The 17,380-nt window shown below is 48.6% G+C and overlaps 1 protein-coding gene across 7 annotated transcripts in view; it reads left to right on the plus strand.

The window, feature by feature from the left end:
* The window catches only part of LOC139694323 (uncharacterized), a 119,295-nt gene that overhangs the window by 15,581 nt on the left and 86,334 nt on the right, over positions 1–17,380 (plus strand). For 4 of the 7 annotated variants that reach the window (XM_071592808.1, XM_071592807.1, XM_071592812.1 and 1 more), the window contains exon 2: positions 12,705–12,779. The exons of the other annotated variants lie outside the window; for them this stretch is intronic. In XM_071592808.1, coding sequence (XP_071448909.1) covers positions 12,705–12,779 — 75 coding nt within the window. The remainder of the gene's footprint in view (positions 1–12,704; positions 12,780–17,380) is intronic. 7 annotated transcript variants of the gene reach the window in all.

Consider the following 17,380-nt stretch of genomic DNA (forward strand, 5'->3'; position numbering starts at 1 on the left):
CACACAACCCTCCTCCCTCCTTAGCATCTCAGGCCCTCCTCCCCCGCCCCTGCCCGACACCTCGTCTCTTTCCTCCCCCCTCTTCGGAATTTATCTCGCCATCCCCGCTTCACCCCTTCGGTCGCCCACCGCCACCACCTCTGCCGGCAACCACCGCTTCGCGCTCCACCACTCACCCTCCTCCCGCGGCCTCCTCTCGACATTCGCCCGCCCCCCCCTCCCCCCGCGGCTCCCATCAGAGAAACAACGCACACACACGTTCTCCGTTGGTTGGCCCCTTGCCTCTCTCTCTTTCTCTCTCACCCCCGTTCCCAACCCTTCACTCCCAACCCCCGCCTTACTCATACCCTTCGCCTCGCCACATCTCAGCCACTCTACCCACACTCCCTCCGCCCTCTCTTCCCTCCCCGTGACCTCGCAGCTGCGTTCGCCTCCTCGCCGCCACCTCCCCATCCTACTCCGCTTCTCTCCACCTCCTTTCTTGGATTTCTCACTCCCCTCCCCCCCTACTCACCCCACATCGCCCCCTGGCCCCCGCCCCTCGTCCTCACTGCCGCCCCCACGTCTCCCCTCCCTCTCCATCGCCCATTCCCGTCGTCCTCATCTCGATTTACACACCCCTCCCCCTTCCCTCGCATCTCTTACCCATCCCTCCCTCGCCCTTCTTGCCTTCGTCTCCCACTCGTAATCTCTCTCTCGCACCCACCCCATCCTTGTGCACACCCGCTAGTCCTTTTTTCTATGCCCTTCGTTGCTTATTTCTGCCGCAGCGCCACTTTCCCCCTTTTCCTGCCGAAGGGGGTGGTGATTAATTTCTGTGGTCCATGAATCCCTTGTTGTTTAGAAATCGGCAGAGGGCATTTAGGGGGTACTTTTCCGAGGATCGAGGAGCAATTATGCCGGTGTGTTTTGGTAGCTCTTTGGTACAAAGTGTTGTGCAGTCAATCCGATTGTCCCTGTGCTCAAATGACCGATTTGCTTTCAAATATTGCGGTTCATGGCTTTGCCCAGGGTTTCTTAAGGGCTGGTGATCGTGTTTAATAGTTCAATTCCCAGCGTGTCTTAAGTTCGATAACGTGTGGCGCGGTCTGCTGATAGTATTTTCTCTCTTGTTTATTGTGTTTTCCATTGCTTTCGAACAATGTCGGAGTTTGCGGCTCGGCTCGTAGTGCGTCGTCGGCCTTCGCATCCAGAACGCAGAGCCCCCTCCTCAGTGTCCTCGTAGTATTGCGGCGACGCCCTGGACAGCATACGTCGACAATTATTCCTAGGCTTCGCTCTCAATCGCTTCTTGTCTTTCCTCCCATTAGTATGTGCACGATCCGTCGTTATGGCGCATATGTGACTTCAAGGGTAATATTTGTGGAGAATACGCGCGCAGATTACACGGCAACTGTTTGAGGGAGACGAAAATTATACAATACCTCTGTTCAAGTGTCTGGTGTGGACTGATCCCCGGCAAACAAAGGTTTTAAGGCACAGTGTGAATTAAAACATATTAATCATTTTATTTTTACTGCGTATTTCAATTCAACATTTGCTACTGATTACTTGCAAATGCTTGACAAACGTCGCCATGAGTTTTGGCAAGTGAATTCGTTCTGTGTGTAATTTAGAAATTCATTTTATTTGGTAAAATATATCCCGTCGCAAACAGCTGCCGACTCCCCCCATAGTTAAGCATTTAAATTAGATTTCGTCCATTTACCTGGAAAGACTCGCCGGTCTTGGGGGAGAATGTTGTTGCATGTGTGACTTTGTTCTCGCGTTGGATGATTTGTTTCCAAACTGAGAGTTGATTCGCGTATCTGGCATGGGCTTTCCCGCCACCTCAAGGAAGTCCTCGCCGTGGGTTTACCGAAAGCACTGTCGTCACCTCTACAAGCGCATCCACGGTGTGTGGGTAAGTGGCTCCGCTTTCCCTCCCCCCTTGTTGAGTGTATTTGAGCGTGTGCACTCTAAAATAAGATCGCGAGGCGTGACGTCGGCTCGTTCGCCTCTCCTCACTCCTACCACCACCACTTACTCCCTCGAGCGTGAGCCCAAAGTGTTAGCGTACGGAATCCGAGGTGGCCGTCCCTATTTCTCTCCTCCGTATCGCGCCGGCGACTGCTCTCATAGAGACGTGGACCCGCGAACATGCGGCCGCTAATCTCCGTTTTCGTGACCGGGTGGGACCCTCGGTGTGAGCGAATCATCTCGTAGGGGGTGGGGAGGCATGTGCCTTCGCCTAATCAGAGGGGTGTGTGGAGGAGGCGGCATATCGGAGGTCTCTTTTCCGGAATCGATGGCTCTTATTGGGGAGGGACTCTAAGGAGGAGGTAGTAGTAGTTGGTAAGTGGAAATGTTTGATTCAGACCTCGTAAAAAACGGTTGAAATTTTTTCTTTTTTGGAAATCGAATGACGGTTGTGATTTTCATAAGGCCCAGCCAATTATGCTTTTGCTCCTCAATTACTTGAGTCTTTCACGTGCAATGTTGTCAAAGATTAAAAATAATGATATTTACAAGTTCGAAATTAGTAATGTATAATCCACGACGTAAATACTTTTTGGGTTGGTATTTGTATTTCTGAACGGGTTCATTGCGTCCTTTACAAAGATAATGGTTTGTATTGAGCGGTTGCCTCAGTTATGCCGGTTTGATTGCGTTGATTGCAGAGTGAGGGACGCTGGCACAATTTGGTGAATCTTCCAAACTGGGAGTTGTTATTTATGATTAAACGTTTTCGCGCCCATGCGAAAGTAAACACAAAACTAATCTTTCAAGAATGTAGAGTATTGGTTAACGTTTGTGTCATTGCCTACTAAAATTCTTAGGAAATTGAGTTGTTCACTTGTTCACAGAGTATTGGGTTAAATGGAAGAAGGGACCATTTGGTCTCAATTTCGCCCAAATAAAGACCACTATCTATCTATCTATCTATCTATTGTCTTGTTTCAAACATTGTATTTATGTTAAAAACAAATGCGTGCAAGGTACCACATGGAATGAAGAGCGAAGGGAATAAATAAGGGGCACGACGAAGGAAGGGCCGACGACAGGGGTGAGGAGGGTGGGAGTGGGTTGTCGAGAGGGCAGGGGAGGGGTTGGAGGGCGGATGGGTGGGAAGAATGGATGGCGAGACCAAGGATTTAAAGTCGTCTCAGGCAGTGCCATGGTCTCTTTACTCCACCTCCGCGTCTGCCCGTCTCCCTCCCCTTTTAGACTCCGACTCGGCTTTTATCATTCCTCTCGACCCTCCCCCTTCCCTCACAGCATCCTCCGACCCCACCCCTGTATTCCCCCGCCTCGCCCTCCCTTCTGCCCGGCTCACAACACTCCTCCCCGCCCTCATCGCGATGGCACTCAGCCAAGATATCTCTTTACCCCTTAGCTCTTTTTCGTTCTTGTCTCCTCAGCCTCCGCCCTCTCACCTCCCGCTCCCTCCCTCCCTCCCTCCCTCAGTCTTTATGTGACACCCTTCCCATCCTCTCCGATCCCTTCTCGCGGTGCTCCACGCCCACCCTCGCTGTGAAGCTCTGTGCGTCTCTCCCTTCCCCTATCCCTTCCTTCGTTCCTTCCATCCCTTCCATCTTTGTTGATCTCTCGTTACACGCACTCATGTTGTGTCGAGCGGCTCCACTGCTTCCTGCAAAGAGGTCGATTCCCCCCTAACTCCTCCCGTCGTCTATACCTGCCCCGAAATTCGACCGGACTCACTCCGTTTCACCTCCTTGCCTCTTTCCTTAGTTGTTTCCTGGATAGTGTAGGATTCACTTCGAAGTGCTCTTGCTATCTCGGGATGGCACTTATGGCCGAATTCCAAAAGGAACTTACTAGTTAGGTATCAACTCACGTCCTGTAAATTACATTTAATCTGTCGAACTGTGAGAGTATCCCGATAAACGTGAAACTAATCCGAATTTTATTTTCGGGATGTCTTTCGATTGAGGTGGAATCTGTTTAGCAAGGAACAATGTTTTCGATATCGCATTTATTCGACTCCCTGGACTCCGTACGGGGTCTTCCAACTATGTGTGTGCTTGAAATATGTTCATCGTTGGCATTTTCTTCCTCCACCTGACAGCGCGTAAGGTCATCTACATCTACATAATACCCCGCAAGCCGCCGCAAGGGCGTGTGGCGGGGGGGGCGTGTGGCGTGAGGTCAGGGCGCGTTGCTTCAATCCGCTGGTGCCGGAGACGACACTCGCCCCCTCCTCCTCGGGCTTCATATTTTCGGGCATTGATGAGCTATATATCTACGAAATCCTTTTGGAAAGAGCGGTTTGAAGATGTGTGCAGTTGATTTGATTTTGCGTCCCCATTCATTTGGGAGAAACATCTCTTTCGTGACGTCCCTCCAATCACCGTGCATCACCAAAATATTTCATTAGTGAAGAAGATAACTTTTCAAGACGATGAAAAATCTGTTAGTCAGAGGTTTCAAGGCATCGCATTTACTCCCTTTAACGCAGATTTTGTGCTACGTAAATGATTTGCCTGAATAACAAAATGATTTCGCTGGCACATCTAGTACATACATTAACCTAATTTTAATTGTTCAGCTTGCTAAAAGGTGCCAAAATGTTACTCCTCCTTCTCAATATGTGGCGAGATCTAAAACTACCAGAAGTCTAGACAAAACAAAATTACGGATAAGTGCGGTATTCACATTTTCCCGAACACTTGATTAACGTTGAGGTATTGGTCACATGAAAATGCACCTACCCGTGGGTGTGGGTTTTCACGTAAGGTGTTACTGCTTGTGTTGATGGAGGCGTTAGAATTCTCTCTCGTTTATACGAACGAGATCCGTAAGAATATAAAAGTGGACTTAGTTTTTAAAAAGGCATTTATTTAGGGTCTATGGTCAAATTCTGTAGTTGTCTTATAAAAACGTACAGGCATTGCTTTTCTTTCTCATAGTTGTTTTAATGGTTGATCGGTTTTAGTCATATGCGTATACGGCACTGGGAATGCGCTTTTTTTGGGTAAAGCAGCTTTTTGGGGACGGATAAATTTACTTTGGCGTTGCTCGTGGATAAATTTACTGTATAAATGTCAACAGATGCGTATTGTTACATTTTAAATAAATATTATAGTTCATACTGTTGTTTTCCCTATTCTTTGGGCCCATTTTTGTAGCTGTAGATTTTTTATTGTAAACACCCAGGAAGTAGCAATGCAGGAACTCGCCGAAACCAGTTCATTTGGTGACGCCACGAAAGAGATGTTCCTTCCAAATGAATGGGGACGCAAAATCAAATCAACTGCACACATCTTCAAAATATTGGACTCGGCATGCGTTTTCGAGTGAGCTCGAGTAATTTGAGATAATAAATTTGTGACGGCGCCGTTACTTGTTGGAAGAGATTTTCGAGAAAGAGAGAGAAAAGGGGAGTCGGGGAAGTGGAATGGGTAATGGGGAGTGGGCGGCGGTGGTTTGGGAAGGACGGGTTCGTCATCTTGCGCATGCGTCAATTCCGCGGACTCGACTGCCTGCGAGTTTTGCAAACGATGAATGGAATCGGAAGGAAGTGTGGGCGAGAGGGTCGGTAGGGAGTGGGGGGGAATGTGAAGGGGAGGGGGCTGTTTGAAGGGGAGGGAGGAGGAGTGACGCGCCTTAAAGAGGTCTCTCTCGGGCGATGGAATAAAAAGCGAAAACTTGGTCATCGATCAGATGGCGTTGGGGTTTGTTTTGCATTCCCCGCTCCCCATCCTAAATGCGGAATGTGCAAGAAACATTCGGAGTAATTGTCGGAGAAAGCGCCGCGATTCGAATAGGACTGCGACGTAGGCTAATTTCGGACGGGTGCTTATCGACATTTCTTATGTCCTTAGTATACATCTATGCCGACAACGCCCCGCAAATCACCACCAGAACAAATGACGCAAGTTGTTGGGGCACCAGCCATGCATGTATAAATATGACTTCATAACATACATGGTAATATGTATTTGCACGCATGTACAAAAAGTTGAAACATACGCACACGTGTGCCTATATATTTATATATGTAAATATATACATACGTATGTATACATATATATGTATGTATATATATGTATGTATATATTTGTGTATATATATGTGTGTATATATATGTATGTATATATATGTATGTATATATATATATGTATATATTTGTGTATATATATGTATGTATATGTATGTATATGTATATTAACCATAAACACAGTGATCAACCCAACAACCTAGGTGATGTAGCACTAAGCCCTATACGGCGTGTGAAATTCACACATCAGCCAGTTCCTTTCCCTAATATATATATATATATATATATATATATATATATATATATATATATATCCTTTCCCTGTGTTTGTCTATTTCTCCTTTGGTGGGTCTCTAACAGCTCCCTAATGCCATCTCTTGGCCAAAGAATCCGGGTACTTGGTTGCATAAAGCATCGCAGATCTATGTGTTAATTACGTTTCCTGGATAGCTCAAGTGGTTAAGAGACTCCGCCCGGAAAGTGGAAAGATTCGGAGTTCAAATCCCGGTCCAGGTAATATTTTTACATTCGTGATCTGCTGGATTCCGCCTTCCCCACCTCTCCTGTGTTCGTCCTTTGTGTATATACTGCTATCTGCAAATCAACTTGCATATTGTTTCCTGAAATATCCCATCGTTTCATACGCCCGTGGACATATATCTTTTTCATCACTGTGGTGAACATAGGTTTTAGGGACCATCCCGTTGGCCAGATTCGCCGCTCTCTTATTTTCATCTTTTTCCCTTACCGTTTTCTGAATGTATTGTGGTGTTTGTAAGAAAAATTGACAACAGAGCATAAATGTGTCTTAGTAGAGATTGGGGAGGTGGCATTTCAGTGAGTGTCGACATCTACACAATATAACGATGGGTTAATGGCCGGAGGGTCCGGGTTCGATTTTGGGTGATGCCTCTGGCCGTCCCCCAAGTTGCTTGAGTTTTTCAGGTATTAGATATTCTTGTGAAACCACAGGGGAAGAAATGCCCCCCCCTACTCATGCGTACGTTTCATTCGTCGCTGGCCTGTAGCAAAAACTAGGTGAAGCCCAAACCTCACCTATACAATCAACCCTGGGGTTGATTGGATAAGTCAGGTTGTGTTGTGAATCCTCGAAAACTATTGAACATAATTTTTAGTCCACATTGATGATAGTGTGCGGTACTATTAGCTAGTTTCCACATCCGTCAAAAATATTTGTATCCTGAAATCAATTCCTAAACACTTATATTCAAGAATTAAGGTTAACATTATATTAAGTAAAATATTACATTTTAAGAATGTAGCTTCAGTGAGTGAAGGCGTAGACTTCATTCTGGGCGGCCGTCCTCATCCCTCCTATACACTCAAAACGTGGAATTTTTTTGCTGCATACACAGAAAAGGATCTTTAGACTTAGACAAGCTATTATTATGAAGCGCTTGGCCGGTTGGTGTTAATCGGGGGTGTGGAGTCTCTTTCGGATGCCTCGTCTTTGCCCTCCTCCCCCTCCCACGCCACTACCCCACCCCGTCTGTCTGTCCACCACTCCGGCCGCGCCGGTTCGGGAGGGAGGCGGAGAAGGAGGTCGCGTGAGAGGGAAGGAGTAGCCGCTCGCCTCCCCTCCGACCCTATTCCCATCTCTTCCCCAATTCCCCCCCTCCCTTTTCCCACAAGACCTCCCCGCCCCTCCCCAACCCACCTCGGGTCCAAAAACTTCGCTTGGCATTCCCTCGCCCTCTCTCCGGCAACATCCCTCCCTCCTTCGCGCGGAACATCCTCCCCTCTTCCCCCCTCACTTCGCCCTTCTCCACGCCCTCATCCTCATATCCGTCCCCTCCCTCCTGCCTTTCCAGCAATTCCCCCCCTCCTCCCTTTCGACCCCCCCTCTCCTTCCCTCCCAACCGGCCGCCCCACACTCAGAGAGCCCATTCCCAACTCACTTGCCATTCCACGCCGCTCTCGCCGCCCCGTCCTCCTTCCCCGGGAACCCCACTCCTCAACTCCCCCCTTCCCCCGTCCGACGCTCTTCTCAAAACCCCTTTCAGAGAGAGAGAAGACACCCACCCGCCCTCCCCCTTTGCCCCCTCGGTCCCTTCCCCGTCCTTTTCCTTCCGCTGGGTTCCCCATCGTCTCGCCCCTTCCCCATTCGTTCGGCCCCCACTCCTCCCCCACCCGGAGACGTCCAATTTCCTCGGCATGGCAACGCCGTAGGAGGAGGAGTGAGCTCTCGGCGGTGAGGGGCGGTAAGGTTGCGGAGTGGCGGGGGAGGATGAGGGTTGGGAGGAGAGAGAGAGAGGGAATGGGAGGAGGAGATGGGTTATAAGAGACAGGCGATTTTCTCTCCTCCACTCCTTTTCTTTTTCTCCCTCTTGTCTTCTTCCACCTCGCTCGAGACGGGGTGGGGGCGGGGGGGATGTGGGAGGAGGAGGGGTGGGGGTAGCAGTAGGACCTTGGTTGCCTTCTTCATCAGAAAGAAGGGTCGCTAGTGGGAGTGGGGATTCGTTCGTCCTGGAGAGAAACCAGGAGGTGGGGACTGCGGAATGAGACGAGCGGGTGGGATTGGTTGGGGAATCAAACGGATCCTCGTGGGGGGGGGGGGTGACTGACTGCCCCACCTCCGTGGACGGGTGAAAACGGGGTAGCGCCAGACCCGAGTACGTTAACTCTTGGTTCACTTCTGTTATGTTTGTAGATGTTAGTGTCATCGAAATGCAGCCGACGGGGGAGGTGGTTTAAGTCCAATGCACAGTCTTCGCTCATTGTCCTACGTTCTTGAGGCGTTCCGCAACGGCGTGGAACTGTCGCGGTTATACTAAGTCCTCGCTGCTTGAATGTGCTACAGCCATTTTCACCCACGCCGTAACCTCCTCCGATCCGCAGGAAAAATAGTGTCTTTTTGCACACTCCAGGATCTTACGCTGACGACAAGGTGACGCGATTGCGTTATTTCTCTTTTAATTTTCGACTTTGACTCAAACAATTTGTAACCAAAGTTCCTCAATATCGATGTCCCGTGTATGTATGTGCTTCTGACTGAACTATTTTCCCTTCATATCTGGGGATTGATATGTTGGCACATTACTTCTCCGTCAATAATGTTCTTTGTTAATTGATACTAAAAGTGGGAAATGCTGTACTCAGTGCGGGTTTTGATCTCGCATTCCATGAGGGTGAATATGACCCCAACTCGATCTCTTCAGTCGGCGGGGCTGCCTGCCCCTTTGCACACACATGCCTCTCCGCTGGTCTTCAGACTTAAGCACCAGTTACCATCTCTCCTTTCATAATATTCCCTTTTGCTGCATCTTAACCCTCTATGTTTCCCCCTCTCCGCCAGATTCTCTTGTTGCTTGCTGGATACTCTTTTTTGATCCCATTGATTTTCCTCCCCTGAGCTTCCTCTTCTTCGTCGTCTACCCCCCTTCGTCGTTGGCGGACGCTTGGTTCTTCCCACCCCTTTAACCCTGGCACCCTGTCCATTCACATCCCTCGACCATCCGTCTCACTTCATAGTTCGCAGCTCCCGTCGCGTCTCCCCCGAATTCATACCTCATTCCATGTACGCGTATGTCTAACACCTGTGCCGCATGTGCGCTTCTCTCTTGCTTATGTTTTTACTTCTCGTTCTCCTGTGAACAATTTAACCAACATTTTGCATTTGGCGACACATGTGTGATCGATAAGCACTCTAAAATATTCGGTATGAAGTCTTAATGTGCGCAATTTAAGATTAGCCCCGTATTAGTTAATCTTTAATAAATATAAGTATATCATTCTTGTAGGCATTTTACGACATGTTTCTGTGGTGATTCCTTCTGCTGAACCTACGCCGCAAAATCTGGTAATATTAGTGTTCACAGGAATTTTTCTACTTCGATGTTATTGGCTGGAGTTCTTTCTTTGAATTAAAACTTCCGCCATAGAGCGGAATAAAACGGACAAAATCTTGCATCTAGTACTTTTAAGTTAGGAGTGCCTCACGCCCTTCAACAGTATGCATATGGCTCAGATTCACCTCATTACGTTGGAAAGAGGTCCACTCTCATAATTGCAGGCCCATCACGCACTCGCAATTTCGAGGATGAAATAGGTGGCGGGGTTCGACGAAGGACCGATTAATATCGAGTACATTTTTTTCCTTTCCTTTCTCCCTCCGCTCTGTTGTGGTTTGGAGTGAAAGCAGTTTGCTGCGCGCTATCTGCGCCCGCGCTTCCAAACCTCCGCGTCCTTCTCACACCCGGCGGTGTCATCCCGCCTCTGCTCCTCAAACCTCCCCTCCCTCCCTCAACCCGGCACCTACAGCACCACACACCCTCCGCCCATCCAGCCTTCCTTCACCCGGAGTGCCGCACCCACCGGGGAGGGGGCATATTTGAACTACCGTTGGAGGCGGCAGTATCACGGGTCGTAATTTCTCTCCTGTTTGTTGTACCGTATACATACGTACTCGCATGACTCGGGTAAATGGGTTGCGTTCCCATGATGGGGCCATTTGGGAGGACTCGTAGTCGAGTTGGAAGGGGTGCAGGTTGCTCTGAGTTATACTTTAGTAATTCTCCTTAATCTGCCTGTCTCCTTTTATGTGAACAGTGTGATTACCACCACAATATATGTCATTTTGTAATCATCATGTTTGGTGTTTGGCCTGCGTTTGCGCTCTCGTTGTTCCACTGTTACGTCGCTGAGTTTCGTTGTTTTAATGGTTTCGTTGTCACGTATTTGGAAAAAGATTGTGAAAACTTTTTAAAGCGTTCAAGGATCTATGGTATTTCAACTCGGTGCATGAAAATTTGGCACTAATTTGAGGTATCTTTAACGTTATACACTAAAGAGTTCTGCCTAATGATATGTCTACCTACTCGAGAGTTTGCGACTCATGCGGCAACTCTCTTCTTGGGCGCATGCTAGGGAATGTACGTGAAGTTTACTTGGAGATTCTTGCCGTCCTTCATTGAAAAAATCAAGTAGGACATTATTAAAACGATGATGACTCAGCGCCGTACATCATTCCAAAATGCAACGTCTCCTGTCGTGAGTGAGCGCCACTGTCTGCCAGTTTTCCTTATCACCGAAGAAGGAAGCCACCCTAGGAAGATGAACACTTTCCACCCTTCTCGCCATGAAGTGCAGTGAAGAGGACTTTCCATCCACCCTTTCCACAATTCCCACACAACTTCACCTCATCATCATCCAACCTCCTTCTCCACTCGCCGTACCGGGTCCCTCGCCTCCTCAGCCACGCATTACAATTCCTTCCTCATCCCTCGGCGTATCCTGCACGGCCCTTTCTTTCCCTTTACCTGCCCTCCCGATGCCCACCTTGCCCTCCCGGCGGTCCAACCCTTTTTTTTTTGTCTGGCGCGGCATGAGGAGTTTGGGCTTTCGGGGAGGTGTGGCATTCGTAGTTGAGTCGGGTCGCTATGCGGACGCGATGGGTGGATTATGGAGCGGGTGAACACGGGCGAGAGGCGGGAAGGGGCACCTTGAAAGAGGACGAGGTATTTCATCCTCCTCCCCTAAAACCCTGGCTCCGGCCGACGCTCCACCCCTGCCGTACCCCATGCACACCCCTCGCCTCCCCTAAACCTTTTCTTCCCTCCATGCCCCCGCACACTTCTCCCCCAAAATTCTCTCCCCTTCCAAATATATCTCATATTCCCCTCTTCCTCTTTATAGTTCGCTCTTTCGTCTTCCCCGGCCCCCCGTCTCTCCCTCTCCCCCCTCCGGACCCCGAGGCATCTGCTTCCCCCCCATCGATCCCCCCCCACACTCTCCCGAGCAACCACCCACCCCGTCCACCCTCCCTCCGCATGCCTTCTGGCCTCCGTCCTGTCTTTTCTCTCTCTCTTCTGCCTCGATGGCTATGTTTATGGCTGTATCGCACCCCCGAAAAAGGACTGCGTGCTTCGGCCAATTAAATTTTACACCCGCCGCCCTTCCTTTTTTGGACTAACAAACTGTTGATGGGTTCGCTCCGCGGTCCTGTTGTTCGTTTTCGTTGGTGAATTGATTCGATGATTGTAACCCTCTCGGAAATCATCATTTGTGTCGGTCGGCCTCTTGAAGCTACTTTTGCGTATCATCGATCCCTCGCTCGATAATTGCTCGTATCTGAGGCACGGAAGAGTTTTTGAAGTTAATGATATTCATTATATCATCCCTCCTTTAAGCACGAGACCAACATTGTTACCATTACATTACGAACCAAATATGCCGTTAACTTTCTGTTGCCATTTGCCTGTGTTTGCCTATGTTTTGAGGGTATATTTTCGTTATGAAATCGGTCTTCCTGCGACATTGCATTTGCCAATATTTAATTTATTTGGCTTAAATGACAACGCATTACACTATGCAGCTCATGGTCAAATATATGCATATTCTGGAAACACTTTGATTCTTTATCCTTTTGGTGCTTTTTCATATTCCTTGAAAAAAATCTCCCTTCTATACCTTACTGAATGCCAGGTTTAACGAGTGTGTATTCGATTATTAAATTTGAATTGAAATGCACAATTAAAAGGTACATTTTGTGTTCGCTTGTGTTGATGCGATTGGAGGTTGGCAAGTTTGTGTATTCCTCGCAGAGAAATGCGACGAGTTGGGTGATGGCACAGTTTCTTTTTTTCTCGCAACCTCGTTGAGTGATGAGTTCTATTTTCTTAGGTCCTGTGACATTAAGACGACTTTTGTGATTAATTGTGAATAATTTTCTCTTCCTGTATAGGTGAGTAACCTGTCGGTTGAGGAGATGTCGCTGGGACGAATGATCAAGAGATCTCGAAATGGCCTCTATAATGGAGTAAGTGCGAATTATCTTCTACAAGAGTTGACATTTTGTAAATATTTTCGTTTTACAGCTCGATGAAAATTCCGTTGTTGCTGTTTGCGTTTTTCCTCATTTACTTATTACTTTAAAATGTCGTATGTTAATGCTAATCTTTATGGCTTAACTAACTGTTCTGGGTTGAGTGTGTATTTTCAAAGTATATACTATATAGTTGGGTGTTGTCAGACTAACATTTCGTATGATAACATGAGTGTAGTAGCTAGTATTTTAGAATGTCGGGAATGTATTTACATCTACATGTACATAATACCCCGCCAGCCGCCGCAAGGGCGTGTGGCGGGGGGTATTAGGTCACCAACCGTAAAATGGAACAATTTAAGGGTATTGGTTTCTGCCCGAGTGATTTGAGTCAGAAAAATATCACTGTACAGAAGATACTCTGAATTTCGATCGTAACTGAAAACGATATACTTATATCCGTTCTTCCCTTCAGTAAGACATAGAAGTCGGAGATGATGGAATACCATAGTGATTGGCACATGTGGAATTGATGTTCAATTTGTGGCAATTTCCGAAAGAGTATAAAAGTCTCAAGTTCTTCCGATTTGACTTCCTTTTTTTCAATCGGTTGCTAAAACTTAGATCGCGGTTTGCACATTGCACGGTTTTCCGTCAGCCTCGTTTTCTCCAGTCGGTCGCGTCCTTTCATCTGCCGCGCAGACGCGAAACTATCTCTCATCGAGGGTCGTCACATCAAATGATGCTCCCACACTGCGAGTCCGAAGGCTGGGCTCCTGTCACTTGCAGTCGAACCCGGATATGCAAGAGTCCAGAGAGGGCAGTCCCCTTGGATGGTCTGCGAACGGGAGAAGTGAAAGGACGGAGGCTGTGCGAGGGAAGCAATCGGGAGACCGTCGTCCTCCTCGACTGCCTGGCGGAAGAAAATAGAAATATTTTGGGGGAGGCTACTTACTACATAGGTGCGACGAATAGCTTTTTCCGTAAAGTGATTGGATTTCTTGCGATCCTGGGTGCGAATGGCAACATACATGTTCCCTTGGGTAAAAAATGTGTTCCACTAGGAAAGGAGATGAGGGGCTCCTATTTACCCTATTTTTATTGTTACATTTTTCATACGACTTTTAGTCACGCACTTCTGCCATATAATTTAAAAGTCTTTCACATTGAGATTCATCAAATTCATATCAGGTGATACTCACGTGCCAAAATATCGCTTCTTTTCAAATGAGCTGTATAAGTTTTGATACATGTTGGTTTAATTGATAAATCAAGGAGGAAAATAAAACCTGGTACGTCGATACGTGTGTATTGGGACTCCTGGACTGTGCATATAGTAGTTCTCAATGCAGATTCCCTGACGAAACGTAGCGTCTGTCCCTATTTTTAGACGGTTTTATCCTTCATTGCTACGATTTCATTCATTGGATTACCCCCCTCTCCCTTTAATTGAATCATCTAAACTACTCGGGGAGTTGTTTTCCTTGTGAAAATAAACTCTGTCAATAATTGTACCGGGCATCCACTGGCGTGCAAATCCTTGCACTATAATCTATCAAAGACTTGGAGAAAGTTTCACCCTTTCCTTACGAACACAGGGATTTGGCCGAACACGGCAATAAGGCCCGGCGAAACAAATTCTCCACGGTTCTTCAAACTTTGGACATCCAAATTCATAAATTCCCTTCGCTCGAAGGAACGGCGGGTGAAGTGGGCTTAAAAATCGGGAGAAGAAAGAGGTAGGAAAAGAGAGAGAGAGAAAGGGAGTCAAAGGGAGTACTGCTAATGGGGAAGGGCTTGTGGGGAGGGGTGAGCGTTGCTTGGGAGGGGAGGGGTGCGTGAAACGGGGGGAGGAGGGGCCAACATCCGGCCTGGTCGGAGGAGGATTTGGGCCACAGGGCAGGGGATGGGTGTGGGGATAGGGGATGAGTCGAGAGAAGGATATGAGAGAGAAAGGAAGGTGGAGAGAGAGAAAGAGAGGAGTACTCGTGAAAGGAAGAGATAGCGATAAATGGAGGTGGGGGAGAGAGAGGGAAAGAGAGGGCGTGAGTGAGGACCGTAGATAGCAGCGCGCGTGGAGGGAGGGAGCGAGGAAGGAGGAGGAAGTAGCCGAGGTGCTTAAAAGGACAACGGAGGCAGCGAAAGGAGAGAGAGAGAGGAGGGAGGGTGAGGTCGGGGAATGGCGGCGGGGAAGGCGGTGTGTGTGTGCTGTGAATGTTTCGTGAGGCTCGTCTGCTTGGGGTGGGGTGGGGTAACGGCGCAGGCCGGAGGAGGGAGGGAGGGAGTGGAAGGTGGGGTTTTGAAAGGGAAGGGCAGATAATAGAGCGGCCAAGGAGGGGTTAGAGGGACGCGGAGTGGGGGGGGATCGGGGAGAGAACAGAAAAGGGGAAGAGGGAGGTAAGAGTGGGGTGGGAAGCTGGCGCGGCGCTTGGGCGGGTGGTGGTGAGTGCGTGGGAAGGGGAAGGCAGATAATAGGGGTCGCAAGGGATGACGAGGGAGGAGAGGACGGGGAGGGGAGTAGTTCGTGGGTGAAAGGAGTGGGTGGGGGGGGAAGGGTGAGGTTAGAGAACGGCGCGCTGGATGCGGGGGTAGTTTGGCGAAAGGGAGGGGCGGAGCGCGCGCGGGGGATATATAACGGGGAAAGGGATGGGGCGGGCGGGGGAAAATGGTGGTGGTGGTAGCATTGGGGGAGGGGGGGCGGATTCGAAACTCACGGCGTGACGTCATGCTCAAACTGCCTCCTAACCCACCACCATCCCTTCTCCCACCCCCGCTCCTTCCCTCCCCTCTGGTGGTGCTTTGAAAAAGCTCGGCAGATATACGCACCCATCCTTTTCCTTCTCTCTCTCTCTCTCCCCCCCCCCGACGCGTCCATTTCTTGCCTTCCCTTTTTTTAAAATCCCCTTCCGACCCCTCCCTTACTCCTCCCCCCGTTCAATTATCATCCCTTCTTCTCCTTCGTCGTTTCCCTCCCCTCTTCTCCCCGCCCAACAGCTTCTAGCCCTCTTCCCCTCCGGTCGCCCAATTTTCGCCCACTCACTACTCCCCCTCCCACGTACTTTTTCTCTCCGACCCCGCGTTCGATCTCTTTCCTACGGGCTTGTCCCACTCCCCCGTCCCCCGCCCGCTGAATATCGTACGCTCCCTTCACCCACTTCTTCTTTCGCCGCCTCATTTCCCCGCTCCTCTCCGCGGTCTTTCGTTTTTATATACCCAATCACTTCCTCCTTCTTGGCTCCATCGGACACGAACCATGCATCGGTGGGGTCCATTCCACTAATTGGTCGGCTGTGATTGGCGACGCTGTTTCTCGTTAGAAAGTATACAAAGCAGCGAAGTCATTTTCGTTAGCATCTTAGAGTCAACTATCTCGTTTGACGCAAGAAAACATTTTGATAAACTAAGGGGTTTGGTGGAAAGATTGACATGATTTACAAAGCATTCACTTGGCCACACATAGATTGATGACTTAATTCTATTTTGTTTCCAGTGTTTGGTAGTCTGTTTGTAAAGATGAAATTTCGAACACTCTTCGTCTGTTTTACTAACGTCGACTAACTTTTCCCTCGCTAACAATAGTAGTAAGGTTTTAAGGGACTGTAAATTCGTCGTCATTAATTTTCAGAATCATATTAGTAGGTAATAATAATGTTAGTTTGCTAAAAATCATTATTAAACATTTTTGTATCTAGCGGTTGGATCATTAAAATATTAGAATGGTTTGAAGCGTAACTTCGTGGAAGTGATTCATATCGGAACCTGATGATGACTCTCTAAGTCGAAACCTAGCTAGTTTTGTTTCACGAATTATTTTTTCCACCTGTCAGACTTGCTGTAAACTAACTAAACCCCGTTTAAGAAGAATTAATTTACGACCCACTGACATTTGTAAACACAAATAAGTCTGGCCCATCGTTGTTGTGCAACAGTAATCATTCCAAGATACGCCTTGCGCGTAGGTAACAACCCGAATCTCGAATTTTCACGGTTGTGACGGGGAGAGAGAGTGTGGGGAAATGGCAGTGGGAGGATGGTGGAGACGGAGCAGAGATAAAGTCGAGAGCAAGAGGAAGTGGAAACGCAGTGATAGAGGGGATGGCAAGAGGGAGGTGGAGGATGACGTGCGGAGGAGGCACGGTCGGTGCATGCGGGAAGGGCGTGGGTGGTGGGCGAAGGGACAAGAGTCGCAAAAGCGCGGGAGTCGGCTGAGCGCTCGCGGGTGGATGGGGCGTCCGCGGGATGGAGGTCGGAATGAATAAATGGGCGGGATCGCGATTCCACGACTTTGGCCGACTCCGTGCCGCGTGTCTGATCCATCTAATTGGAATGTGTGCCCCGCAAACGTATAGCGGAGGGAGAGAGAGAGGAAAAATGTAAGGGATGGCCGGGAGGAGAGGGGAATTTATTTTTTCCGTATTACTTTTAAGAGGGACTGGGTGGGTTAGGGGAAGGGATCGAAAGGAATTGTATTCCATTTTTTCATTCCCTCTCGTTATTCCTCCCCTGCCCGAAAAAGTGGAGCCTTTAAATCCAGAAAAATCCTCTTAATTGCCATTGCGCATGTCATTTTCCGTCCTACGGGGAAGATGATGGAA

The sequence above is a fragment of the Hetaerina americana genome, unplaced genomic scaffold (assembly GCF_022747635.1).
Source record: "Hetaerina americana unplaced genomic scaffold, ioHetAmer1.1.p SCAF_5, whole genome shotgun sequence".
Classification (NCBI taxonomy): domain Eukaryota; kingdom Metazoa; phylum Arthropoda; class Insecta; order Odonata; family Calopterygidae; genus Hetaerina; species Hetaerina americana.